The 27,604-nt window shown below is 43.9% G+C and overlaps 1 protein-coding gene across 1 annotated transcript; it reads left to right on the top strand.

The window, feature by feature from the left end:
• Window positions 1-27,604, top strand: KANK1 (KN motif and ankyrin repeat domains 1). Its single transcript, XM_009706768.1, has 10 exons — window positions 1-2,650; window positions 12,481-12,699; window positions 13,531-13,639; window positions 14,857-15,066; window positions 17,054-17,141; window positions 19,884-20,103; window positions 22,795-22,937; window positions 23,489-23,689; window positions 26,028-26,126; window positions 26,767-27,604. Exons 1-10 carry the CDS (start codon window positions 427-429, stop codon window positions 26,827-26,829), a joined length of 3,576 nt encoding a protein of 1,191 aa, XP_009705070.1. The 5' UTR covers window positions 1-426; the 3' UTR covers window positions 26,830-27,604.

The following is a 27,604-nucleotide window of genomic DNA, read 5'->3' as shown; positions in this document are numbered from 1 at the left end:
GAAGAAGTTATTGTAAATGGAGAAGATGAAAAAGAACGGAAAGACCCCTATTTTGTGGAAACACCTTACGGCTACCAGCTAGACTTGGATTTTCTGAAGTACGTGGATGATATACAAAAGGGAAATACCATTAAGAAACTAAACATCCGAAAGAAGAGGAAAGCCATACCAGCCTCAGTGGCTACCAAGAGCTCTGGTGGCCATTGCAGTGGCTGGACCTCCACGGAGTCTCTCTCTTCGTCGAACAGTGATGACAACAAGCAGTCTTGTTTGGCAGCAAGGAGTCAAGTATCCTCGTCCGTCGCTGCGAGACCCTCAGTTTCCTTCGAAGCATCTCCTTCCTACTTGGCAGTCCCTGAGAGTAAGCAGCTTCCTCCTCCCTCCCCCCAGCCTCCTCGGCACAACCTCCATGTAACAAAAACCCTCATGGAAACGCGAAGGCGACTCGAGCAGGAGAGGATGATGCAGGTCACACCTGGAGATGTCCGCAGGCCCCGGCTTTCCAGCTTTGGAGGCATGGGCTCCACGAGCTCACTCCCCTCTTTTGTGGGATCCAGCGGGTACGGTCACATGTCTCAGCAACTGCAGAATGGGTATCAGGGGAACAGTGACTACGGCGCCTGCTTCAGCTCCTCCTTGGGCAGTTCCATTCGTCACAGCCCCATGAGCTCAGGAATATCCACGCCGGTCACCAACGTCAGCCCAGTGCATCTGCAGCACATCAGGGAGCAAATGGCAGTTGCCCTCAAGCGCCTCAAGGAGCTTGAGGAGCAAGTCAAGACCATTCCTGTGCTGCAGGTCAAAATTTCAGTGTTACAGGAAGAGAAGAGGCACATGATGGCTGAACTGAAAAACCAGAGGAAAGCTACTCAAAATGACACATACGGTTTCAGAAAGCGATCCTACAGTGCAGGAAATGCAGAGCAGTGGGAACACATGTCTCAGGTGAGAAGAGGTGGAGAACTGTACATAGATTGTGAGGAAGAGGTGGAGAGCGTGGAGCAGAGCTCTCAGAGAATAGAGGAGTTCAGGCAGCTGACTGCTGAGATGCAAGCCCTGGAGAAGAAAATCCAGGATAGCAACTACGAAAGTCCAGCAAACCTTCGAGTGAACAGAGAAGGCCTAACAAAAGAAGCCCGATCTGTTGCTGTAGGTGCTGATGAGAACATGAACGATGTGGTTATATACAACAGATCTGCGAGGCAACACAAAGAAGTAGCTGTGGGGACAGAGAAAGAAATGAGGGAGTCTGGGGTTGGGGTGACAGAGGCCATGCTTGGCTTGTCTACGGAGGTCGAGAAAGAGATAGAGCTTCAGCAACAGACCATCGAAGCCCTTAAGGAGAAGATTTACAGACTTGAGGTTCAGTTAAAGGAAACAACTCATGACAGGGAAATGACCAAATTAAAACAGGAGCTGCAGGCGGCTGGGTCTAGAAAAAAAGTAGATAAAGCCACGATGGCTCAGCCCTGTGTCGTCAGCAGGATGGTGGAGACTGTCATACAGACGAGAGACCAAATGGTGGGAGACCACGTGGATGTCGCTGATTCGTCAGTGGGAAACCACCTGCAGACGAGCAGCGTTGGCACCTCCTGCAAACCTGCCATGCGGAGCGCGGCTGCGGGCCCTGAGCTGCTGATGAGCCGGTGGCTGGTGAGGGAGAGGGCAGAGGTGCGAGACCAGGGCACGGGGAGTTCTATTGAGCTGCGTGATAAGGCGGTGGGTGCAGAGACAAGTGTCTGTGAGACGGGCATCAACACAGAGGAGCCAGAAGGTGTGCTGAGCCCCCGTCAGATGGCACGGGCGGTCGGAGCGGTGAGGTCTGTGGGCTGCGGGGATTGCTCGGTAGACGTGGTGGTGTGCACGCCCAAGGAGCGTGTGTCCCGTGAAACAGCCACAGAGGCTGTGCCCAGGGCGGAGGCGACGGTGATGGCCGTGCCTTCTACGGCCAGCCAGCAAACCAGCACTGCTTTGGAGATGGTGAGCCAGTGCATCGGCACAGAGATGGCTTTCCTGGTGGACTGCGGGACGAACACTGCTCTGAGCAGCTGTGATAAACAGACCAACACGGAGAGCCTGGAGACACGGAGTGTGGCAGTAGGAGATGGCCGGGTGAAGGACATACACGCGTCTGCTAAAATGCGTTCAGTTGGAGTGGGCACCTTGCTCTCCAGCCACCCTGGCTTTGAAAAGCCCTCTGCAATAAAAACCAAAGACTGTGGCGTTGGGCAGATAAATGTTCATGAGAACTACCTGGTTGGTCTTAAAATGAGGAGCATTGCCTGCGGACCCCCTCCATTGCCAGTTGTGCCGGCTGGCACCAGGAGCATTGGTGTTGGTGGAGCGTCTGTGTGCGAGCCGGCAAGTGGCCAGCTGCAAAGCCCTCTGCCTCCACCTGAGCTGAGGACGGGCTTGGATCACTACATCGAGCGTGTGCAGAAGCTGCTGCAGGAACAGCAGATGCTGCTTGCTGAAAATTACAGTGAATTGGCAGAAGCCTTTGGGGAGCCCCACTCCCAGATCGGATCTCTCAATTCACAGCTCATCAGCACCCTCACCTCCATCAACTCCGTCATGAAATATGCCAGCACAGAGGAGCTGCGGAGCATGGACCTTCAGAAGCAATGCATGGAGAGAACCGCCACGTCAGGTAAGCCCCGCGTCCGGGCAAATGTTTCGTCCACTCCTTGCCAGAGCTGCAGCTCAGTCACCTGCTAGGCTCTCACTTAGTCTGCAGGCGGGAGTGTAGTCCTCCCCAATGAAACGCAGAACATAACGTTGTTGCTGGATATGCCTGTTGGGTATTCTCTCCAGCCCACCACTGGAAACTGAAAAAACGGAGGTGATTTTATCTCTCCCAGTCCAGCAGACACTGAAGGGCCTGACAATGATGATTGCTCTGACCATGCAAAAGAGGTTGTCTAAAATCATGCAGGATTTGACTGCTATGCAAGGTGTTGACTCCATTTTATAACTTCAAGAGTATTCAAGGTTAATGCCTGTGGGTTTGGAATTTTATCCTTCCTTTAAACTCAGCATGCAGTTTTTAAAAACTACGGCGTCAGATTTGACGAGAGTTCAAAGTCACGTTCAATGTCTGTATCAAACCAGCTTGTTTCCAGACTTCTCCATGGATTTTGTCATGTTTCTTCCATTGCCTTCGTTCCTTGTACCTCTCAGCCAGAGAGCCGTGGGGTGCTTTCCCCATTACAGCAGGGCTGATTGCTTTGTAATAGGCAACTCCAGAGTGCTTCATAGAAACCACATCTTGCGTCTTCTCTGTTCCAGTAACTGTTTGTCCTAATCCCTAATTACAGCCTCATGTTTGAAAGGCATAAATTGTAATTACTGCTGGAGGTTTTGGTGACACTCAGGAAAGGCAAGAATTGAGATTTAAATACTCCTTGCATTTTATTGATTAACTTTAAAATCTATACAATTAATTTCAGGGATTTCTTCGTTCGCTGGCGTAAAGTTGCTTACAATTTTTTTAATTATTATCTTTGGACGTCTGGTAGTCTGGTTTAAAACTTTGCCATTTTTTCTAATACTTTATTGGTGAATCCAACCACATTACTACTAAATTTGTAAATGTTGGCTTACTGGAAACCAGTATGTAATGCCTAGCAGTGACTGTTAGATACCATCTTCTTGGTCTTGCCATACAGTGACTGGAACAAGAGGTTAAGGAAATGGGAGAAACTTGTGCAAATTCATCTGTATTGTGGGTGCTGAATTGGAAAAAAAATCCTGAGTAAATACCGTTTAATGTCAGTATAATATTATTGGCTAATGCACTGCTATATAAAGCTCTTGCAGCTTATTTACTGTCTTAAAATTTACCTGTTTTTGTTAAAAGGCAGCTTGGTACATCTGATTCTTTTCAGTGTTCATGCGCTGAATGGAGCCATCTATTAAATGAACCGAAGTAAAATGTTTGGCTTCCCATAGCAGAGCAATTAGCAACATTTATGTAGCAGTAAAGAAAATGTATGATATCCTGTCTGCATACATGCAATATGATACTATATATGCAATATTATTATCTTTCTGGTATGCACTTTATATTTTGGCCTTCTTACAAGTAATGATACTATAATAATAAAAGTACCTAGCAGACACCAGAAGTATCCTTAAAAACAGTGAACCAGAATTTTTACTAGCTGTAAATCCTCAATTCCTTTCCCTGCTTTTACTGCACGCTATCAAATGTGTAGTCTAGAGACTTGAAAGTATTTAGACACAAGTGGAGCAATGGATCATATTTTACTAAAGATGTTCTTACTTGGATTCAGATTTCACATTCTTGATAAAATTATTCTGGAATAATTTTATTTTAACTTGTAATGTCATTATCTTTAGCTGCAGATGCTGAGTGTAAAAACTCTTTATTTTTAGTCCCTGGTGCGAATTACATGCCAGGACTGCATGCATAAATCAAGCTCTGGACTATAGCAGTTCGGACCCATGGAGAATTGGAGTCGGAAGGAGGTCATAAGCCTGAAATGTTTCCCCTTCTCTTTCTATTAATTTAAAAAATACTGTCTTTACTACATTTGTCTGCTGATCCTGCTGCCTGTTCCTGTGGTTTTACAGATCAAGTGTTGCTTTTTTCTGTAGAAGGATTTTTGCTGAATGAAGCACTAACTTAAATAATTCTGTAAGCACTAGAACTGATAAAGCTTTTTTTTTCCCCATGCATCAGTATCTCATGGTAGCTTGTGACCTCTTCATAAGTCTGTCCTTACATTTAGATCTCTTTGATGTAGATTTTCAGGTGTCTTGTCTGTGGACTCAACCAGCACCCCTTCCTCCAGGCCTGGCATCTCAGCCTGATTTCTCTAAAGCTTGTATAAATACAAAAATCCTTCAGAGCGCTGAGTTTCTAGACTAGTTTGGTTAAAATGAGCAATTGGGTTTAAGTTATTGAAAGAAGCATGACCTCGCAAGCCTTGGTTCCTTAGAAAAACAGGCTGAAAATAGAGGCAGAAGTGTCTGGTTTCAGATTAGCAGCAGCAGTGTCATCTTTAATATTTTGTTCAAAGAGCATCCTTAGGATGCCAGGTCCTTCTAGGGCAAAAATACCTGAGCTGACTTTGAGGCACATGATTTGTGTACTAGTCTGACATGTTAAGGGGTTAGTGATCCGTACTGCTTGTGATACCTGAGGGTAGCACATCAGTCAAATTCTCAGCTTTATAGATTTTTCTCCCTGCTAGTGCTGGGGAGACGTGGGGGTGTGCTGCAGGGGCATTTGCCATCTCACAGCCCCTGGCACAGCTTGTGGCAGGCGATGGAGAGGCAGGCAGGATAGCGGGAGCCTGCTGAGCAGGACGCGGGCTGGCTCAGCAGCTGGCATCCTTAGACACAAGCCAAGCACACCTCTGAGATGATCTCTCTGAACCAGCTCTATTAGCGATTAGTATATTGCTGGTTGCAAAATAAACACCATCATTTCTGTAACTAAGCAACTACTCTTTACATATGCACTGTCTTTCAGAAGCCCTAGCGACATCAGGGAAATCAGACCCACTGGCCAGACAAACCAATTTCCACTCCGCAAAGTCATGTCAGTCAGCATTGGCACCTTGTCTGTGTCCAGCTGGATCGTACGGATGTGGATGACAAACCTAGATGCTAACTGATCCTTATTCTAAGACAGGACAGCATATAGAAGGACCAAGAGAGGCAAGCACATTCACATTCTCCATTTATTGAGAAGTTTCAGAAAGTTACATTCAAGTGCGCATGTGATGTGTTTTGCAAAATACCAGCCAGAGGCCTAATGTCACTTTTTAACGGGTTTTTAATTACATGGACTTTTCAGAAATGTCTTTCACAAGGCAAGGAGTTTGCAAGGGCAGTATTTAAAAACAACTGCTCTACCATTGCCCTGAAAAATTACCTGAGCATATTTGACCTGAAAATGCATGGTTATTTTGCCTCAGTGATCTTTGGAGTATCAGTTTTACGGTCGCTTTTTGGAGCAGTCCTGACTGAGCACCCCAATGGAAGCATTACACTAACCATTGTGAGGAAGGAGGCAGCTTCTTGAATTAAGACTTGAGGGGGTGAAAGGAAGTGGGGAGCAAGTGGTGTCGGAAGGTCTTGAGGGTTAGGAAAAGATGATGTGCTGTCTGGTGGAAAGATCTTTCAAGGTTTTCAACTCTTAACTTCCACCCAGAGCTGGGGAGGCAGGCTGAGGGATGATGGAAAGACCGAAGGAACGATAGTGGTCTGAAAAGCACCTGGTTGTCCAAAGCTGGTGTGTAGGACTAATGAGGTATTGTGGCCATGGTTGTCTCTCTCTGTGTTGTCATTTGTAATGCAAAACCAGCAGGGCATTGGAGAAGGCTGTCTTCTCTTCACAGCTCTTCTGTTTGACAAAGTTTGTAGCCTTTTCTCTCAAAGACTGTGTAGCTTGATGAGTTGGTAGCCCCCGTCCTGGCAGCATGGACGACGCTAGTACGGTTGAAGACTTGAGGCTTGCCTGACGCTCAGCAATCGGTGCTCTTTGAGACGCAGGCACGTCGGTGGACCCTGCAAAGCTGTAGGCTGCTAGAAATCGCACTGGTTGTCTACGTCTAGGCTAGTGAATGAAGCCCTCAGCTTCAACTCTGCCACAGATGCATGCCTTAATCACCAGGTTAAGTTTCTGTACAGATGTGCTTGTTTGTGTAACAAACAGGATCCATCTGTCTCTCTGCCAGGGAGAGAGTGACTGGCATACATGAAGCATTTTTCATACTCCCTGGAAGGTAGTGCATGATGCAGAACGGTCATGCAGATGGTCCCATCTGCGTTCCAGATGAGTACTTTATTCATGTGTGTCTGGCTGGCATCTCAAAGAATACAGTGCTTCCTCTGCGTTTTTCATATGGCAGGTGGTATCTGTTGGCCTGCTGGTTGTGATAACATAGAAAGCTCAAATGCTTATGTCATTTGAAAATGGTAGTGACCCCGAGATTAGGAGATGAGGTGTCGGAAACTTATTACTATTATCATTATTATCATTAGTATATTTGCTGTTTTCATTCTGTGGCAGCACTACATGGAGTGTTTGAATCTGAAAGCTGCTTTATCTCCTCATTTCTGCTTCAGTTAATAAAGAACATAATTTGCCATGGTATAAATAATTTTTTCTTTCAGATCTATTGCTGCTTAGAGAGTGGCAAGCTGCAGCCAGCTAGCCTGTCTGTTAAGAGTGACTTCAGTAAAACCCCAGTCCCCTCCCCACGCTGTGGCAGAGGGGCACGATGTTCAGGCACTGCGCTTTGTTCAGAGTTCAACTCCCATGGTAACAGGCACATCTGTGAATATGGCAGGAGATTGCCATTTTCCCAAGGAAGTGTTGTCATATTTCAGCAACAATAAAGAATCAGCTGAGAAGATAAACTCCTCATAAATAAAGAAAAGCTCTGAGATGACCTTCCCACTGTGCCGGGCATCATGAGATGCTTTGATCCACCAGTCATCAGGGAAATTAAGGATGGCTTTCACTGAGCTTCACACGCAGTTGTCGTGGAAAAGAGAGCATTTCATAAATAAGATGATTAGCTGCTTCAGAGACATGTAATTTTTTGTGTTCAATCTTGTTCAATTAAAGGAATTGGTTTTGACTTCGTCTCAACAAACTGGCTTCACAAGCTAGTTTGGGGATGGAAAGCAGCTTCTCGACACAAAGAAAATGTTTAAAGCGCGAGTGAAAATGAGATTGAGATTGTTCTTGCAATCCTATTAGAGGAGCCATCCTGCTAGAAGGAGCATTTTCCCTGGAGCCAAATAGTAGTTGCAATATTTACCTACGCCTAGGCCCCAAGTGAATCTGGCTTCCCTCAGTTTATCATATAGAAAGTTCATGTGTGGCAATTTTTTGTTCTGAAATTTTAAATTCACTGACTTTTAACCTGGAATGGCTCAAAAGTACCTTTTAAAATGAAACTACACTTAGTCTTCTGAAGGTAACACATTGATCAGGTGGATGGGTTAATATCAGTCATTGTAAATGTTTAAACCTAACATGTTTGCTCATCAGTGCCTTTTTATTTACCTTAGTAGAATGTTATTTTTTTCTTCAATAGTTCTGATGTGTAGACCAAATGGAAAGTGGATTAAAAATTATTTATATGAAAACGTAACTTCTTAAGGATAAAGCAACTTAGTAAGATTTAAGACCACTGGAGAAGACCCTGTGTCCCTCAGTTACAGTAATTTCATAAGGAGCTTATTGCTACCATGAAGAAATCATGCAGTGTGAAAGCTAAGTATTTCCTTGCTGTATATGCTCCAGACAACATTTATGCAGTGTCTGTAATAGGGAGTGTGTAAGTTGTATCGTTGGTTGTTATAAAGATATTGTGCAAGTAAATGCTTGCACTGATCAACAGGTTAAAAATAAAATCTCTGTGCAGCTACCACATAAGCAGCAAGGTCGTGCCCTTTTTTTAGAAGCCTGTGATGTTCTAGCCAGAGAGCTAGGTTCTCATCCTGATGGTATTTAATTCCCCTGGCCTCATTTGCACTTCTCTTGATTTCCAGTGGTATAAAAGTGTTGTCAAGCTAAATTGTTTTTATAGTAATATTTAGGTTTGCTTTCATCAGACTAAATGGAATTTTTCAAAAGCAGGTAAAGGCCAGAGTTCTGTTACCACAGTTCAGCACAAATTGAGAGGAAAAAAATACTGTTTAAAAGTCACCCAGTGAATTCCCTGAACCAGCTTACGACATGACTACTCGTGCTGTCATAAATGGGAAGGAAGTTCTGCAGTTGGGAAGGGAAATAGCATCTTCATAACAATAGATGGATTTCGTAAGTGCCAGAAATGGCATGGGTAATCTGCTGCTGATGTGTAGTAGTTTTGCTGTCACGCTGGTTTAAATTGATGAGATTTTCAAAAGAAGCACAAGTGATTAGGAGAGAATATTCCATCTAAAAAATTAGAAACAGGTGCTCTCGTTCCCTCAAACCACTGGGGCTAAATCACTGAAGATGCTTCAGTCACTTGTTTCCCTCTGAAATTGATGAGGGTAGCTTTCTGCATAAGGGTGCATGAACAGTGAAAGTCTGTAAGTTTTTTGTTTTGTCTTATACTTCTGCTTCTAAATTACTAACAAACTTTTACAAGATCCTGGACTGTATTGCAAAACACATTTAGAAATTCCTGGCAGCTCCATGCTGTGGTTAGTTACACTATATCAATACTTAGAAACTTATGACAAGTTTGCATTATCTGCCCACGACAGTAAACTAACAAAAATCAGCGAGACGAGTCTACCTCAGTGGCTCTGTCTGGAGGCAGTGGCTGGCTACGTGTGTTCAGCACACGTGTTGACTGATTTACTGTCAGTGTTGTGCGCCGGAGTCTGGCGCGGCTGACAAGGGTTCTGTGCAAGCGTACTTGAGATCTGTGTGAGGTGAGATGGAGAGTCTTATTTTAAGGTCTGTGTAGACTGGTGGTGATCTTCAGCCAGGGTTTTGTTTCCACACTTGAGAAGCTTGTGGCAGCTCCAGCCCTAATGGCAACCCGGCAGCCTTGTTGGAAGAAGAGGGAACTTGGCTCATTCAGCTTTTTGGTTTGGGGAACAGTTGATTAATGTGTTAAATCATTGACCATAGTGTTGGGTATCACAGCTGCTTCCTTCATCCATTTTTTCCAATTGATTTAGACTACATTGGTGTTCTCCAAGCAACTTCATGTTGTCTGTCTTCTCAAGAGGGAGGCATGAGAGCTGATGTTAAATGCTAATTAACGGCTTGCAGCACTAATGGTGTGTTGGGCCCACAGCTGTCTTTCCTTGAACCTTGGGTACTGTAGACGCAGTAAGTGTAGACATCTAACAGCTGTGTTGGGAGAATGAGTGTACTGGCCATTTTGTCTAATACACACCCATTTGTTGTGTGCTTGTCATCAAGCCTTGATATCATCCTCTTTTGTCAGGTGCTGGTGGCTGAGCAGGACACCTTTTCTTCTCTGTTTGAAGGCACGGACAGCATGCCCCAGATCCTGAACTCAGTGTGGTGCTTCTCAGCCGCTGAGGGATGACGGAAGAGGGAACCTACTGAGATCTTGTTGCATCGGTGGCAGGTTTAGCTGGAAGAGAGGCTGTGAGACAGGGGAGAAAAGTCTGCTGCTGTCCTCCTTTCTCTCTGTCCTACCCCGCAACTCCCTCCCCAGCTGTGTCCCAGGGCAGAAGAGACACCTGAGGAAGTTCAGACTCTAGCTTTGGGGGTTAAGCATTGCTGAGGGGGGATGACAGGGCGCACCAAGGTGCCGTCGATTCGCGTCAGGCAGGACCCCGGCTGTGCCCTGCCAGAGCCCTGATGGCTGCCCTCAGCTCCGTCACGCGTGAGCCCACCCATGCCCCCAGGACACGCTGCGGTTGTCACAGCTGCCTTTGGCAGAGGGCTGTGACACCTGGCAAAGGATGGAGCGACTTCAGCTGACAGCAGACTCAGGCAACTTTAGAGGCTTTGCGTATCTCTGCTGCTTCAGAGCAGATTTCCTCCACTCCCTCCCCGTGTCCTCGGTGGTGAGGCTGGAGCAGAAGGGGTGACCTGGGGAAAACAGCTGAAGCAGCCACCACCAGCTGCAGTTGGAAGCAGTTACTCCATTTGGTACTCTTTAATTGTAGTTGTCACCGCTCCAAGCAAGCAGAGGGAGAGGCAGTTTCCTTGTTTTTCAGCTAAGGGAGTTTAAAAATCATTGGTTTTGGCTCAGCGCTCCATCAACTTGGCAGCCCTCTTCTCCTCGGCTGGCGAATGAGGGATGGCGCTCGCTGTCGGGAAGAGACCCAACCGAAGCTGGTCGCTGCTGTGAAGCGAGGAGAGGTGGGGGAGCGAGGGCAGGACTTCCCTCTTGATTTCCATGGGGGCCCATTTTGTCCCGAGTGTGCAGGCGCGTCTCTAGAGAGGTTGCTCCTGCATGGGGGACACTGGAGTGGCTTCTGCCTTCACCCTCCGCTTCCCTGAGAGGGCAGAAGCTTTTTGGCTATACCTGTAGTGATATGTCTGTCAATACCCTGTTGTGTGCCTTTCCCAGCAGACAGCTTCCCCCTGTAGCTTGGAGAAGCTGTAAGCAATGGTGGAAATGGGCAACAGGTCTCGTTGCTGTACAAGGCGCCTTGGAAATGCATGTGGGGTGAGGCTTGGTTGGGAACTCAGAGACTTGGGTGGGAATGGGAGCAAAGAGGAGGAAGCTGCTGGGAAGTGAGAATGTTTGGAAAAATCATTTTGTCCTGTTATAGGAAAAAAAAAGTACTAAGGTGAAGCAAGAAGGGGGATAGGCAGTCTAGCAAAAGCAGTAAAGATGTCAGCTGTATTTCTGGAAGTGAATATTTGTATATCGTACTACAATATGTTAGAATTCTGGGAGTGCCACTCATCTACTTGAATGAGGAGGCTGTGGCTTAATTCTTGATAAATACAAAGGGAAAAAAAAATGATGGAGGCACAACTGATTGAAGCAAGCTTTGAAAGAAAGAAATTACAATGTTTAAAGTAAGTTAAACATTATCTTTTTTCCCTTGAAATGCTAGCAAGAACGTGTGTGTAACATGTGTGTTAAGGAAGAACGTGTGTGTAAAAAACCAGTGTGTTCCACAAACAAAAGCATTTGTGCAGCTTTGTGGAGCAGTTGTAATAGTACAGCTGGAGGAACTCCAGGGGAATCTGTAAGAGTCTGTGCGTAATTAGCGCTGCCTTTTAAACATACAAAGGGAAAAAATGAGTGGATGCCAGCAAATCAGAGAAAAAAAAAAGTATAAAAATGTATAACCCAAACATTTGGCATTTGATTTAAATACAACTACTAGCTCAGTACAATCCTGTAAAAAAAAAAAAAAACCACAAAAAAACCCCCCAAAAAACCCCAAAAAAACCAAAACCCAAAAACGGAAAGAAATGCAGTGGGTGGGAGTTTATTGCAGTTGTCTCAGTAACTGGGTAAAGTACATAACTTTCAGAATTAGTGGAATGCTGGTGAAAAGGAAAGTTTCCTGGAAAGTTTTCACTTTCATGGAAAACGCCATTTTGTAAAAAAAAAAAAAAGTAAGATAAAAAGAGCACTGCCTTTGCAGAAGGAACCTGCAGAGCCTGTTAACAGGGTCTTCAGGCATGCCAGCGAGGAGCAGCTCAGCGATCCTGCCCTGAGCCAGGATGGCAGGAGCTGGGGTCACTGCGCATACCGAAAGAGAAGGAAAAGGAAGGACCATTCCTTTCATCCATTTTAAAGCCAATATCTTTATCGTTTTTCCTTGTATTGTATGCTTTCATGGAAAGAAAAACTCACGGCTTTTTTTTTTTTTTTTTTATTTTCTGAAAGCGATCACACCCTTTTCCTATTGGATCCTCAGAAGAGAGTATTGTAAAGCAAAAGTGTTGCCTTTTTTTTTCCAGTCTGTTTTTTTTCCCCTGTTGATCACAGAGTTGACGGAAATGTTTTGGTCTGACTCCTCCATGATGCCTACTGTCTTCTCTGTCAGGTGCTACTTTGGAGTACATCCCTCACGGCCAGCTTGCAAACGCCCACGTAACTTCAGATTTGCGAACGCTGAAATTGGAGCAAGACATTGTGCCTACTCAGGAGGAGAGGAAGACTCCCCTGGTGGAAGCTGTTCGGGGAAGGAAGTCCTTTTCTTCTCAGGACAAAACTCTCGCTCCAATTAACCTGACAGATGACCAGCTTGCTTCTGGCCTCTATGGTAATAACTGGCTCACATTGACCTTTCATCACGCTGATGGAGTTTGAATATGAAATACAGTTAAAGGGGGTTTTCAGGGTTCTCAAAATTGTGAAAGCAGGGAAAGATGCGGCTATGGGGAGAGTCACAGTGTGAGACCCTGTGTCTGCAGAGAGTGGTTAGTTTTTAAATGACAGATTGTAGTGCATCAGTGAAATGCCATTTAGTGTCTTCATAAGAAAAATGTGCTGAGAGAGAAAGAGTTAATAAAATACTGGTTTTGAATTTAAATTTGTATGAATTTGTATTTACCTGTCTTATGCTTAGATACTGGTTTAAAAGTTGTTTCAGTGAATACTCAAATCTAAAAGACCAGTCCTGATTGAACCTCCCCACCGTGTTGAATAGGTTATTGTTAAATGTGCTGTCTGTACTAATGCCTTAGTTCTGGCAATGAGCTGCTGTCATCTGACACCAAGAATTTAGATTTTCTTAACAGAGCAGAGTAACACATTTCAACATTAGAAGTCTTTGACAAATAGCAAAAAAAACCAAAATGTGTGTCTTTTCTTAAAATTTTCTAAAGCATTGTAAAGATTAGCAGCATGTTGGAAGACAGGGATGTTAGGCTAAACTAGCTTTCTGTTTTGAGAGTTGTTTTTGGAAGTGTTCTTCTATATTTCCAATGTCCATCTTGCACCATGACTGTATGTATAAAAAGATTAGAAAGCCCAGCTTCAGTTGGTAAATTAACAGAAAGCTGTTTGTTTTGAAAAACTGTCTAAAGCTACTGTGGTCAAAGATGGCTACAGATTTGTACCGATAGGTATGCTTTATCTCCCTTTTCAACAGTATGTACTAATAATGAAAACACACTCAAATCTATCATGAAGAAAAGGGATGGGAAGAAGGATTTGAGCAACACCAAGAAGAACCTGCAGTTTGTTGGCATTAATGGCGGGTAAGAGACCTGTCTCCAAAAATCTGTCATTGTAGCACTTTCACAGTGGGAAGGAAAGGAGGAACCCCAGAGCGGCATATCTTTGGTCTGCCCTTCAGGCTGAGGTACATCTGCTGAGTTTTAAGGGTTGGAGGGAAGAACGAAACAGCTGAGCTCATCTTAATCCTCTGTCAACCTTTTGTGCTTGCAAGTCGTACTAATACATGGCATCAGTCTCAGGTACCTGTAGATTAGATTGCTGCCAAATTTAACACGGGAAAATGAAACAAACTCAAAAGAGCAATGGGGATGTTCCTCAGGCAATATTGTAGTATGGAAAACTTTAATAATGTCTTTGGCCGCTGACAAGCGCAGCGTTGTGCTATTGAACAATTCAGCAAGAGATGGCATTGCCTAAGAATTAAATTCTCTGGTTTTGCACTAGATAATTACAGAAACTTTGCTACACAAATACAGAAAACAGTATAGGAAATTGTCTTCCTTTTAAAATATTACTTACCCTTGCAGAATGTTGCAAAGAGCTTTAAAATGGTTTCAGCAAGTTGTTCTTATATAGCTTTTCTAGCCCTTTCCTCAGATTAGTTTTTCTTTAGTACAAATGCCTTGTGCAATATATAGCCTAAATATAACAATTCATTTAATACATATTGGCTGAAAGTATTATTACTTATAGTGGGGGAATGTTATCACTCATCAATCACTGCTGTACATCAGAAGAACAGGCTTAATACATTATTTCATCAGTTGCTGAGGTTGGTGAGATAAGACAATTCATTAGAATCAACATTTTAATTGTCCAGATTATTTGTATTTCAGCTAAAACATCAAAATGTTTTGGTTTGTCACAGGAAACAATGTTAAAATTGTGGCTGTTGTCTTTAGATAGGTTTGTTAGTTTCCCTGCTTATAGCTGGCTAGTAAGGCAACAACGCAATTTACTCTGAACAAATTCATTTCATTTTGGGGCTGAGGCAAGATCTGACTGAGTGTTAAGACTTCTGTTTAAAAAAAGGTTGTTCTTTCATGCAGTACTATCCATATAATAATCACAGCATCAGCTGGCAGTGGCACTGAGTTCAGTGAGTAGAAAAGGTCTCTGAGTAGAAGGCAGGAGGACTAAGCCTTTGCAAGACACGTTTCAACTTGCAGCAGCACAGGCGGGTACCAGTCGCTGCTGAATGGCACTGAGCAAGCACCCCTGCCCGTTCTACCCCCAGGTACGAGACGACGTCCAGTGACGACTCCAGCTCCGAGGAGAGCTCCTCCTCGGATTCGGAGGAGGAGTGCGAAGGCCACGAGTACCCCCACGGCCGGCACACAGAGGAGGGGCAGCCCGCACCCCGTGCTTCCGAGGTCCTCACCGTGGGGGCAGAGAAGGACAGCCCCCCCCCAGATTGTGAGGCCGAGGAGGTGGAAATCAGAGAGAGGTAAGCTGCTCACCCTCTCCCGAGCGCCTGTGAGGGGGTCACTGCCGCCTCCTTGCACGGGGTGAGCTGTGGGCTCTGCTTGTGCTGGTGGAGAAGGCGCCAGCTGCTCGGTGCTGCCCACCTCCCTCCTCCTCAGGCAGGTAACAAGAGGCAGTTTCATGGCAAAACGACTCTGTGTGAGCATGGAGAAGGTGTCAGAGGGTGTCCTTTCCAGTGGCTGACCCTAGCAGCTTTAAATAGTCCACTGATAGTGAGACCCAGGTGGCTCTGCCCATGGCAGAGGCTCTCCCAGGTCACAACAGCACTTGTTTTGGAGCAGGCAATGCCTTGTTAACAACCTGATCTGTAAAAAAGTAAGCAAGCAAATGAGTCTTGAGTCATGCACACCAGGTCAGCAGCCTGCTGGGAACTCATCTCGCATTTGCACCTTCTGCAGCATCTCAGCTGTGGCTGGTACTGCTCGGTAGGACAATGGCGTACAGTAGTGAGGAGGTCATCCAACCCTGAGATCATATACTTCATATGAGATCATATACTTCATATGAGATCATATACTATAGTGTACTCTAAGACTGCCTTCGTGCATTTGTTCAGCATTTCATGTCTAAGTTAGTTTTCAGATTGCTGGTAATGAGTTGTGTAAGCTAGCATTTGACAGACAAGGCTTTTTTTTTTTTGCACACGGAAAGCAGTAGTGTGGTGAGTTGTATACTGATTCTTGATTAGTGAATTGACAAAAGGAAGTATAAATATAGACAGTGAAGAGATATTTTATAGATACTGAGTTTGCCAGATGGTTACAAGCGTGCTAGCTTGGAAAATTATGTAAGTGGAATAATAACAGTAAAAGAGCTAAGACAAAATTAGTATGTCATGCCTCACTGGAAATACAGCTTAGCATCAAACTGATTTGTAATTATCAACTGCTAAATAAGAGATGCAGAAATTAATATTTAAGAGCTATTTGTAGGCCTTGGAGCTGTGAGTTTTGAAGTGCCCTGAGTTTTATTTATACCGTACTATAGGATGGCCTGTTATTTTACAGGTAGTATAAAAAGATGTGCAATTTCCCAAAGGAGCTCTCCAATGTATATTTACCCTAGCAAGGGGCGATTGTGAAGAGGAGCAGCGTGACGGCTTAGATAGCCACGTGTGATTGAGGAGCATGTTCTTTGCAGTCTGGTTGCCCTGGCAGTGGGCTTCAAGGAGAAGAGGCAGGGTGCATGGCCACATGGGACCAAACGCAGTCCATGCGATAGTGGAGCATTTCATTGCTCTGGAAGCACGAGCAGCTGGCTTGTAACCCTGGAGGGCTAAAACGTCCACCTCACGTACTGAATGTGTTTGCCTCTCCGCTTTTGGGGAGAATTTTCCTGGGAAATTGCCCTTATTCTCTGTGGTAGGTTGTGGGCAGAGATGGTTGGCCACAGCCTGGTGTGCCACATGGCGTGGTAGTGGGCCTTCTTATTTTCAGCTGTTCCCTGAGTTTTTAAATTTGTGATGGAAAGGGGCCAGAAGTGAAGACATGAAGGGGGACTGGAGAGTGGATGGGATGAAAAAGCCTGGTTCTGGTGAATGGAAGCTGCCAAGGAGGCACCACCTGTGCCCTTTCTCACTGTTTAGTTCCGTTTTTGCCACAACTATCAGCATTTCCTTTTGTTAACCAAGTAATCAAAGCACAGAGTATATAATAAATCCTCTGCAGTCGTACAGCGCTAGGTGAGAATTTCCACTAGGAGGGTTGCCAAGTCTAAAGCACATAAGTGATGCATGGCCTGTTCTCTGTTCCCACTGCTCCTCCCGTGTACATCTCCACTCACCGTGGAGGGAGTCCCTGCGGAGAAGAGCTGCCAGAGGGTCATTGCAGCAGATGGTGGCTTGCTGGGAAACATTCATTCCCACACAACTTTCAGAAAGGTAAATATTTCTACGCTGAAATGTCAAGAGAAAAATTAAAATGCGCCATGTATTCTGCTGTCTCCCTCAGATATGAACTAAGTGAAAAGATGCTTTCTGCCTGTCACCTGCTGAGAAACAACATTGATGACCCCAAGGCGTTGACCAACAAAGATGTGGTAAGCAATGCAGGGCAAAATTTTCTCTGAGCTGCAACAGAAAAACTTCAGGGAGGGAAAACTTCCAGTTTTGCAGGTCCAGCACCACAGTGGTTAGGCAGAATAGAATTTAATCTTTCCTGGAAGAGTCACAAAGTGCTTTTTCTATCAGGAGACTTTTGTCCAGAGAATGTACTTGTGCATTGTGTGCCGGGGTGTTGTCATCCCAAGGCACACACGTAAAAATAGTAACATGAAAGCGCAGTTTCAACACATCCATGCATTCCTGTGTTATTTTTGAAGTGTTGCTGTAGCACCGCTGTGGGCAGCTCTTGAGTCTTGCATTAAGAGGCTGCACAGGGTGAGGAGCTTGTTTCTTCCCGTGAGAAAAGCTGAGAGTCTCTTCTGAATTTGCAGGTTTTCTGCATCCTTCTAAGCACAGGGATGCTGTTTCTGTCTCGCTTACTGCACTGGTAGCTTTTATCAACCAGCAGGGAGTAAGAGTGATTCACTGTTAATTCTTGGTCTCAAGAAATAAGTTGTATTTGCTTCATATAGGAATTGCCTATGCCTCTTTCTGAGGGCAATCTGAAAGTAAAGGAACACTGCTTAGTGATATGAAAATGAATTTTGCATTTGTTACAGTTGTGCAGTGATGTAAAAGGCAACAATCTAGTGCCAGTCTCCTCTACTGTAGAGCATCTGCAGCTTCTTAAAGACAATAGCATTGTCTGTAAGACACAGACATACTGTCTTTGTCCAGTTCTGACATTTGTGGTCCAGGGAATGTTTTCAAAAGTTAAAGTTTAATACAGTTATGGCAAGTAGTTTTTAATCCTGTGTCAGTCCTTCGGGAGTAGTTTAGGCATTCAAACAACAAATGCTTCAGGCCCAGTCGGAGTTGAAAGTGTCAAAAATGGCATAACCAGGTGATGGTCTCTGCCTTGGAAGTGTAATTTGAATTGACATGTTTCTTTCTTGTGCTTAAAATGTTTGACAGCACAAGTGGTGCTTTGTAGCTGGAAACTGCAGACTAATCAGCTCTTGTTCTCTTTCTGTCTGCTGATAAAGAAGTCTTGTCCAAAAAGGGTAAACTTCAGTACAGCTAGAGATCTGTAAAAGTTGTCCCAACCTCTTCCAACATACGCAGCTCTTGTAGCTGCTGTTTACATGAGAAAGAGCTGTGGACTGCTCCTTTTGGGATGTGATGGATTACTTGGATAAAAACAGTGTACCATTTACTTAATAATGCATGTTATACTGCGACTGTCAAAACATTTCTTCGTGGTATTTTACACTCAGTAGTGCCTAAAATAAAAAAAACATTGTGTCACTTTATGACCACTTTTGTGTTTCAATTCTGTATGTTCACAATACATGTGGTCTCTTAACTCAAATGGTTGGACCTTGTAAGTTTTTATTATAGTAGTACCAATGTAGAATATTCTGTATATATGTATATGTAGTACAGATGGATATGTAGTACTGAGGTGTGTAGAATATTCTCCCTTTATGAGACATGGACCCTCTGTAGAGCTACTAGTAGAGGTCCTCTCTATTTTCCCTAGAGGCTAGAGAAGCATGCTGAGTGTCTTCTGTGCAAAATTGTCCTTGAACTTATTGGTCATCTTGCAGATGGGGGTTTGTGAGAAGAGAAGAAGGACATGGTGGTCCTTCCAGGTTAGAGAAATTGTTTCAGAAAGTCAGAGCTATTGATGACTGCAGGAGCCTCCTTGGCTCACAGCTAGATCTGCTGTACCTGCGTTGCTCCTACCCCTCTACCCTCAGTCCATACCAATGGGAAAGTTTATCCTGAATGTCTAGCCTGCATCTTCTCATTGCAGCTAAAATCCCTTACTACTATAGCCAGCTGTCCTGCAGGTGAAGAACAGGTTCTTTCTTTTCTCACTGCAGCAGGCTTTTGCACTTCAAAAATGTTACGAGGTTGCTTTCCCCAGCTATTCTTTCAGCAACGCATCTCCAGTCCTTCCTGTCTGTCCATAGGTCAGATTTCCTTGACTTCTAATCATTCTTGCTGCTCACCTTAGAAACCATTTTGACCGAATCTGCTGTGTCATTCAGTGATTGGGCCAGACAAGGTAGTCCAGCTGTTCCCTTCACAGTGCTAGGTGGAGAGGGGGGACTGCATCACATGCTGTGCAAGCTATAAATCTGTTTATTCACCCCAAAACAGTATTTGCCTTTTTCATTATAGTGTGATGTTTTTGACTCAGGTTCACCTTGTGATCTGCTGTAATGCCCAGCTCTTCTGCTGCAGAACTGCTGTCCTGTGCTTTGTGCATTTGGTAATTCATGCCTCAGGATTGGGCCTAATTGACTCAGCACATTGTTGTTTTAAGTCCCCAAGAAATGTGCATTCCCACTGCTCATAGTCTTGGGTTCATCAGTGATTTATAAACTTAGTTAAGTACTTCATGGAAATGATTACTGCAAATCTTTTTTCTCTTCACCAGTATTTGATAACCATTAATTCTGGGAGTAATCTCATCCTAAAATTCTGTACCCTCAGAGGTGAACCATTCTTGAAAATTAGGTGAAATGAGAGGAGGTAAACAATTGGTGTTTTAAAGAGGGGTTTAGTCAGAGGGGACACTTCAGTCTGTACATCTTGTTTGTGAACTGAATACTTTCTTCCCACATTTGACTAAAAAAGAATTGACCTCCTGCATTGCTGACTTGTGGGACGGAAAATCCTTTAAATAGATTGCCCATGTGTAAATTTTTCTGTCTTGGTTTTGGCAGAGGTTTTGTTTAAATACCATCCAGCATGAGTGGTTTCGAGTCTCAAGTCAGAAGTCAGCTGTCCCTGAAATGGTTGGAGACTACATAACTGCTTTTGAAGAGATTTCTCCTGCTGTCCTCAGACATATCATCAATATGGCGGATGGAAACGGAAATACAGCTCTGCATTACAGCGTTTCGCATTCTAACTTCGAAATTGTAAAGCTACTTCTGGATGCAAGTAAGTTGACTTGTTTGCATATTTTTTAAAATTATTTTTGGTTTTTGCAATGCTCACAGGTGAAATTCTTGATGAGCAAGAGGTCAATTTTGGGCTTGCTCCAGCAGCTGTTTTAAATGTTAACAGTTACATGGTGGCTCACTTGGGTAGTCAAGAATCCTGTTTCTAGTGATAGTTTTGGAGGTGATGGCTCTTGAAGAAGTTACAAAATCACTCAAGTAAGTTATATGCAGAGTTGGCCAGTGTTTGGGACAGATAGGTAGATCCTTGACTCTTGGACTGTAGTCTGGGGAAAAAAAAAAAGACTCCAGAGTTTTCTCTGGAGTCAGCGCACCTGCTGCTCAGCCGAAGGTAGGACGCTGGTGGAGGAGGATGAATTGAGGTATAAACATCCATGTTAAACACTCAGACTAGCCTAGCTTTATCTTACTAGAACAGTACAGAAGCCTTTTCTGGTCTCCACCTTGACACGTCTGTGCTGCTTTCCTGAGAAACTGGAGCAATATGGCATTCTGCCGTATAGGAGCGTTTTCCTGATCCATGAGCCACATGGTGATGCCTCATTTAGTTGCTTTTGTTGTTGCTTCCTTCTCTCGATCCCCTTGCAACACACATGCAGGGAGGGTAGTGGCAGAGAGGAGACTGCGGAGCATCTGCTCCCCACGTGGGCTAAGCCAGAAGGCAGCCAGCAGAAGGTATCACACGTTGGAGCTGGTCCCAGGCAGGATGTGATCTGTTTAAGCCTAGTTTTGCTCCCTGACTGAAGTTTCTCTCTCTAAATTAGTTATAAAACCTCTCACAGTTGGTTGTGAAGTTTAACTAGGCCAACGGCACGGCTGGAGTGTAAGCCTAGCAATGATTATAAATCCAGAAGGGTAACATCAGATAAACAAGGGTATTAATGGTAACACATCTTAGCTTTGGTAACCCAGCACATCTGTCACACATGCACAGACTTCCTCCGCAGCAAAGTAAGTGCCTTGAAATCTCTGGTCCTGTTTGAAGGCAGTCTGTTGGGAAGAGTGAGTCACGGCGGGGGAATGCAGGGAATGTCAGGACCACAGTGAAATGCAGCAGGCTGTCTCTGTGACATGGCAGTGGGAGGAAACTGCCTCTCCACTTCCCTGGGTATCTCAGGGTAGCATGAGCACATCATCCCTTGCTGGAAGTCAGGACTCCTGTAGTTTACAGCAACTGCTGTATTCCTATGAACACAGTGGGTTTTGACTGTAAAATCCAACAACCGTGACTACTGCCAGGTGTGCAGGAGCACACTGCACACTTGGAAGATATTTGCAAACAGGCAAATTCCTTCAGGTTTCAACTGTCTTCTCTGGACCGTGTCTAAATGGTCACTACAGTCAACTTTGCAGTGTGGTTCTATCACAGGCAAATTCTTGGTCCAAGAACTCTCTGTCTCTGTGTTTGGTGGGAAGAGCAGATGAGACAAGAGACTCCTCTATATCACCATGCAGTTTTACCAAGAGGACAAACAGGAAAACAGCTCCACTTATTAGCCATATAGAAAAGGAGCTGGAATGTGACCTCAGAAAACACACTGCTGCTTAAGTAGTCTAGTCAGGGTAGGAGAGCATCACTTCCAATAGTTACTCATTACTCATGAAGTAATGTATGTAGCAGAGCGTCATGTTCTGTGACTTCAGTGGCTTCCCACAAGTGACTTCTGAAAGTAAGGTTGGGCTACTGGTTATAAGGTAGCACAGGTGGTGTCTATGGAACATGAAAAAATGTACATTTTCTTACATCTTGTATTGTTTCTGCAATGTTCTTTTCCCTTAAAAAAAAAAAAAAGGAAAAAAAGCCTTTGGCAATAAATATGAAGAATTTCCTGAAACATTTTTGCTTGTTCTGTCATGCAATTTAACCTCAAGTCTTGAGATACTGTTTATGTAAGTCTGAGTCCTTGCTTTCCAATATGAGGAGCAGGCTGAAAGCTCTGCTGCCTGGTAAACTAATAAGCCTTGCTGGATTTCTGCAAAATTTTAGAAACAGAGACAGACTGGACGTTAGACTTGAATGAAAAGGAGAACTCTTGTCAGTTGCTGGCACTAGTCAGAGGACTTGACTGTGTTTGTTCCCAGAGTACTTTTGTTCACAGTCGAATACTCTGTAGAGCTGGAAACAGTCTTTAATTGCAAGTTTTTTTCTGCAGCTCCAAAACATGTCAAAATACACTTGCAGATCTTTAAAATAACAGCAATTACAGGAAAATGTTTGTGTTGAGGAGAAACAGCTTTTCCACTGACCATGCTGCTGGGCCGTTTTTGTTTTGCAGTGTGGGTCCCCTCAGGAGAGGAGCTTAAAGACTTGTGGTGGTATTCCTGGGGTTCAGACCCATGACCCCAGTGGTCATGTCAAATTTCAGACCACTTGCTTTTACAAAAGAAAAAAACCGCACAAATAAAGCCCTAAATGATGACATATAAAATGGCTTTGTGCTCTCCCTTGTGTTGTACACATAGTAGAAGAGAATCCTTTTCTTTCTCAGGCTCAAGAGCATCCCTGTTTATTTTTTTCTTCTCCACTTTCCCTTGAATTGCTTCCATTATGAGAGCAATTGCTCCCTTTTCTCTTTATAGGCTGCTCTACTAACAGTTTATTCAGTTCATTAGCACAATTGCTGTTTTTTGGGTTCCTGCTTTCCAAAGAAATTATCTCATCCCTATGCAGATGTCTGTAACGTAAATCACCAGAACAAGGCCGGCTATACCCCCATCATGCTTGCTGCGCTTGCAGCTGTGGAAGCAGAGAAGGACATGAGTATAGTGGAGGAACTGTTCAGCTGTGGGGACGTGAATGCTAAAGCCAGCCAGGTCAGTCAAACGGTTCACGAGACACCGTTCACATTCCTGTGTCTTTTTATCTTTCCTTCCATGTGCCCATTGCTGCTCCATCGTTTCAGCTTTTGCACTTGTTCACTTTCACCCTCTGCCGTCTTTGATGTTTGTGTGTATGTTTTTGATTGCTGTACAGAAAATGGAGCTGTGGAAGAACAGTTGAGCCTTGGGTCTGGATCTCTTCTAAAAATGAAGATTGAATATTATATGAAAGAACCATTACTGAATTTTGGGAGGCACTTACAAATTCTGCAACATTTAGCTCCTTCCAAGGAGGTTTAGATGTCTGAAAATAGATCTGCTATCTTCTGTTAATTTAATAAACAGCTATGTGAATGTGGGACGTATTATGCATAAAAGGTATTTAAATAATGGCAAGCAGAGCCTTGAGAGTGCTGTATAAAATAACAATCTTTTTTCCCTCGGAAGAAATGTGCCAAAAAGAAACAGTGCAAAAAAATAAGTGTGCATGCTTTATCGCTGGTTGTCTGTGTAGTTATTTGGGTTTTTCTCTTCTTTCCATGCAGGCTGGTCAGACCGCACTGATGCTAGCTGTGAGTCATGGGCGGATAGACATGGTTAAAGCTTTACTGGCCTGTGGTGCAGATGTCAATATCCAGGATGATGAGGGCTCTACAGCTCTGATGTGTGCTAGTGAACACGGACATGTAGAGATTGTCAAACTTCTGCTGGCTCAGCCTGGGTGTAATGGCACCCTGGAGGACAATGTGAGTTGCCTTGCCAGATAGTGCTTCATCAGATAGCTTCTTCACTCTGTTACATTTTTCTAATTCCGTTTTTTTTGATGCAGTGGAGAACTGCTGAAATCTACTTACGTGAATCTCTGACTCACAGTGCCGAAGTACCAAATGCGTGAATCCTCTGCTTAGTGGTAGCAAGTGCTGTGGTTATTTGGCTAGTATCTTTACCTTTCTAAAAGACCTACCCAGTAGCAATTTTTATGGTTAGCTGTAAGTGTGCAGTGGCCAGAACAGAAAAGACATTTGCTAGCTTATGGTAAAACATCTTCCCTTCTCACATTCCTTTCCCTTTCCTGGGAAAGACTCCTTTCCCAGGAGCCTTCCAGTTTTCAGTTAGGACCTTATCTGGTAACTAACGGCCTTGCTGTGTTGCTTTTCTGTACCTGTGGCAAACATCAGCCCTACAATTCTCTTCACAGGGTGTTCACACAGTGTCTACACCATGACTTTGGAGAGTACAGGTTTGGTCTCAAGCATGAAGCTACATTGTCCTGATAATAAACAGAGACAGGCTGTGACTTCAGTGCATATTTCGGTTTGCAGGGATCATTGCAGCCTATGCTGTCACTGACAATTTGATCTGTAGACTTCGCAAGCTTGAGAGTGGTTTCTTGCCAGTACTATGTTCTCATTAACAACATCACTTCTTGGGTACATTTCCATTCTTCCTATTGCTTTACCCACTGAGCGCTGAAATGGAGCCTGGGTTTGGAATTTTGGAGGGCAGTGGGTGGTTATTTGTTGAAGCTGTTGCAGAGAGGCGGAGACGTCATTTCTGTTCGCTCACCTGCTGCAGGACCTAGCTCAGTTGCCTGATGATGCCAGCAGTGTGTAACAGCTGGCCTGAAGGCAACGCATAAGAAGACCTAGGTGTAACAAACACTTTCGGGGGCAATCTAGGTTGCTGCAGCCTGGATGCTGTTAGCACTATTAATCACCAAGTCAACTATTAAAGTCTTTATGGGGACGTGACGCTTAACTATTCCTGTAGTCAGTTTGGTACTGTTTCCCAAGCACAGCTTTGCTGCTGCTTATTCATTTTATAGTGAGTTTGTCTGTGCTGTGTGATTATGAGATTTTTAGCATTCCCCTGGATATTCTGAATCTGACAATGATGCTTTTCCAGTCAGGATAATTAGTAGTAAGCTGAGCTTCATCCTACTGCTGTGTGCCACTCTGGTGATGATTCAGCATCTCTTTAAGAACTTGACTGTTCCTTGTGTTGACTGTGGAGTGTTTGTTGTGCATTTGCAGTGCATTATATTGCACTGTAGTGAACAGCTCTTCTAGCTCCCTGCCTGCTCAAGGCAATTAGATTTATGTGTAATCACTCCCTGTAGTGTCATAAGAGGACATTCCACTTGGATGCTGTCCATCATATCCCATGCTGGAAGAAGGGTTTACAGTTTCCTTAAACTGATGCCGACCTCTCTAATAGCAGTGCTACAGCAGTGGCTGGAAAACGTGCTCCATTCAGAGAGCCAACATAAGAGGCAGTCCCTGTGAGAGGACATTTCAAATACTGGCATTATTGTGGAAACTTCTGTGGATGAGACCCAAAAGCCAGGCAGTGGACCAGCAAGACAGAGGTTCACATCACAGGTTGTCTGACATCTACTTCTTCCTGGACCAAGCATGGTCTAAAGGGAAAACAGCAGGTCAATAAATCACCCTTTCAGCAAAAACACTCTTTGCTTCTAGCAGCCTCAACAACTGTGGTTTCTGAAAGCAGTAATATCTGCTGAGAAACTGAGGTAACAGTATTTGACCGGGAAAATCCATTTGTTTGTAGTTAGACTCCCATCAAGGAGCTTTTGGAATTATGAATGCAACTGCTCTTAGTGTTAATGGGAGCTATAACACAACAATTATCATTGTAACACAGCAATTATCATATTTGATTAGCATTTATCACTCCCTTATCTTCTCTTCCACTCTTCACTGACATTGTAGGTTCTCTCAGACAGCCCAGTCTTCTGAAATCACTGGTCTTACACAGCACTACATGTAACATTACTGTGATAATGGTGTGCTCATTCTTTCTCAGCAATAATCGAGACTCCTCATTGAGAGAAATTATGAGGCCTCTGACAATTGGACTGCCTCATAAAACAGCAGTGCAAGGCTTATTGTCACTTAATTCTAATAAAAGAAATTAAACAAGACTTTAAATTAACCCAACTGTCTGAGCAGTAAGTAGGGCCTCCGCTTTGTAACTTCTCTTCTCTGTGGGCTGATGGGTCTTTTAAGAGATATGTTAATGCACACAAGCACTAATTCTCTTACTTCTGCTTTATTCTCTCAGGATGGCAGCACAGCACTTTCAATAGCCCTGGAAGCTGGACATAAGGACATAGCGGTTCTCCTTTACGCCCATGTAAACTTTTCCAAAACCCAGTCACCGGTTAGTACACAACCTCCTACAGTTTATGTTTTAACTTGCTGCTCCTGAACGTAATAGTAAAACATAAAAAAATAACCCCCCAGCAGCTGTACAGCAGTACAGCACATGAAATTTCAAGTTTATTCACAGGATAATTTTTATGCTGTTAAGTGGAACGTACATTTTTAAATACATGTTGACTGCAGAAGACTGAACCCTGGCTGAAGGATACCTCCTCCTCCTCCCTTTTATCTAGGGGTACAGATAGCTCACTAGCAGGGTTGACTGACTCTGGCTAGTGTGCAGAGGTGTTGTTACATCCTTGTAATGCTAATTATTGAGCTGGTCACCAAAACAGGGCTGTTTCTGGAGTTACAGCTGTCCTAGGTGTTCTGGCAACTATCCACCTGCTCTCCGAGCGCCAACTCACTCTCCTGATAAACTGCTGCTAAATGTTTCACTATCTAAACAACATGCACTCTCAGTTAGTAGGCTGTATGATAGCTGGCATGGTTCTTCCTAAAATGAAAAAAAGAAAAAAGGAAGATTAATCTATGCAATTAAAGGCAAGGGATTGAACAGAGTGCTTGTGAGTGGTGTGTTTTCATTCAGCTGGCTGGAAAAATTTCCCTTTGATTAATTGTTGTTTCCTCTTTTCTAGGGCACTCCTAGGCTTAGCAGAAGGACATCTCCTGGTCCCACCCACAGAGCCACGTTTGAGTAGTAGTGCATGAATATCTGTAAAAATCTCTATGCCATCTTTAAGCTGCTAAATGTTACTGTTTTACTGAGACAGATACTGAATGTAATTGTCTTGTGCCTGAACTCACCAGCAAAGTGAAAGCAGAGATCTAGTGCTAAAGATAGAAAACTGTAAACTTGAAGCAAGCATATGGTTAAGTAGTGCTCAGCTGAGAACCTTAGCCAGAACTGTTCTTTTGCTCACCTACTCATCTTTCCGTACACTGGCATAAATCCTGTTTTTCTTTGCTGTAGATTCTCCTTTCCTATGTTATGTGCAGCCTAAGACTTCTAAAGTTATCCATGCAGGGGTGTCTCGGTGGCTTGTTTTTAATCATTCTAAAACATATTTATATTTACTGTGCCTAGACTTTATCACAGTAACCTTTTCATAAATTTCATTCCAATGTGATTTTGATGTTCTTAATTATTTTGAAATTCAGAAGTTGCAGTTGCTTATATAGTCAGCTCCATGGATCTTGAGCTGGTGGGTCAGTGGGTAGGTATTGGGGATAGAGCCTCTTGTCAGGTCTCCAGTTCACTAAATAAGTTGTTGCTAATTGGGGATAATGTATAACTTTTTATATGAAAGATACTAGTATCTATAAAATTAACTCACACAGTATTTTCAACATTTTATATTCCTTAATAATTAAAAACTACATGAAGAATTACATGTCCTGTTACCATATTTTTATTAACTGAGTCAGTCCATAAGCTCCATACCTGTTTATTGGAGAGTAAAATTAGAGGTACCA

The sequence above is a fragment of the Cariama cristata genome, unplaced genomic scaffold (genome assembly GCF_000690535.1).
Source record: "Cariama cristata isolate BGI_N322 unplaced genomic scaffold, ASM69053v1 scaffold34388, whole genome shotgun sequence".
Taxonomy (NCBI): Eukaryota; Metazoa; Chordata; class Aves; order Cariamiformes; family Cariamidae; genus Cariama; species Cariama cristata.
This window is presented reverse-complemented; position numbering and strand designations above follow the sequence as displayed.

Bases quoted from the DNA above. Each gene is read 5' to 3' on its own strand.
- KANK1 (XM_009706768.1), top strand. From the start codon at position 427: ATGGAAACGCGAAGGCGACTCGAGCAGGAGAGGATGATGCAGGTCACA. The intron at 12,700-13,530 runs GTAATAACTGGC...CCTTTTCAACAG, and splicing joins GCTTGCTTCTGGCCTCTATG to TATGTACTAATAATGAAAAC. The intron at 22,938-23,488 runs GTCAGTCAAACG...CTTTCCATGCAG, and splicing joins TGAATGCTAAAGCCAGCCAG to GCTGGTCAGACCGCACTGAT.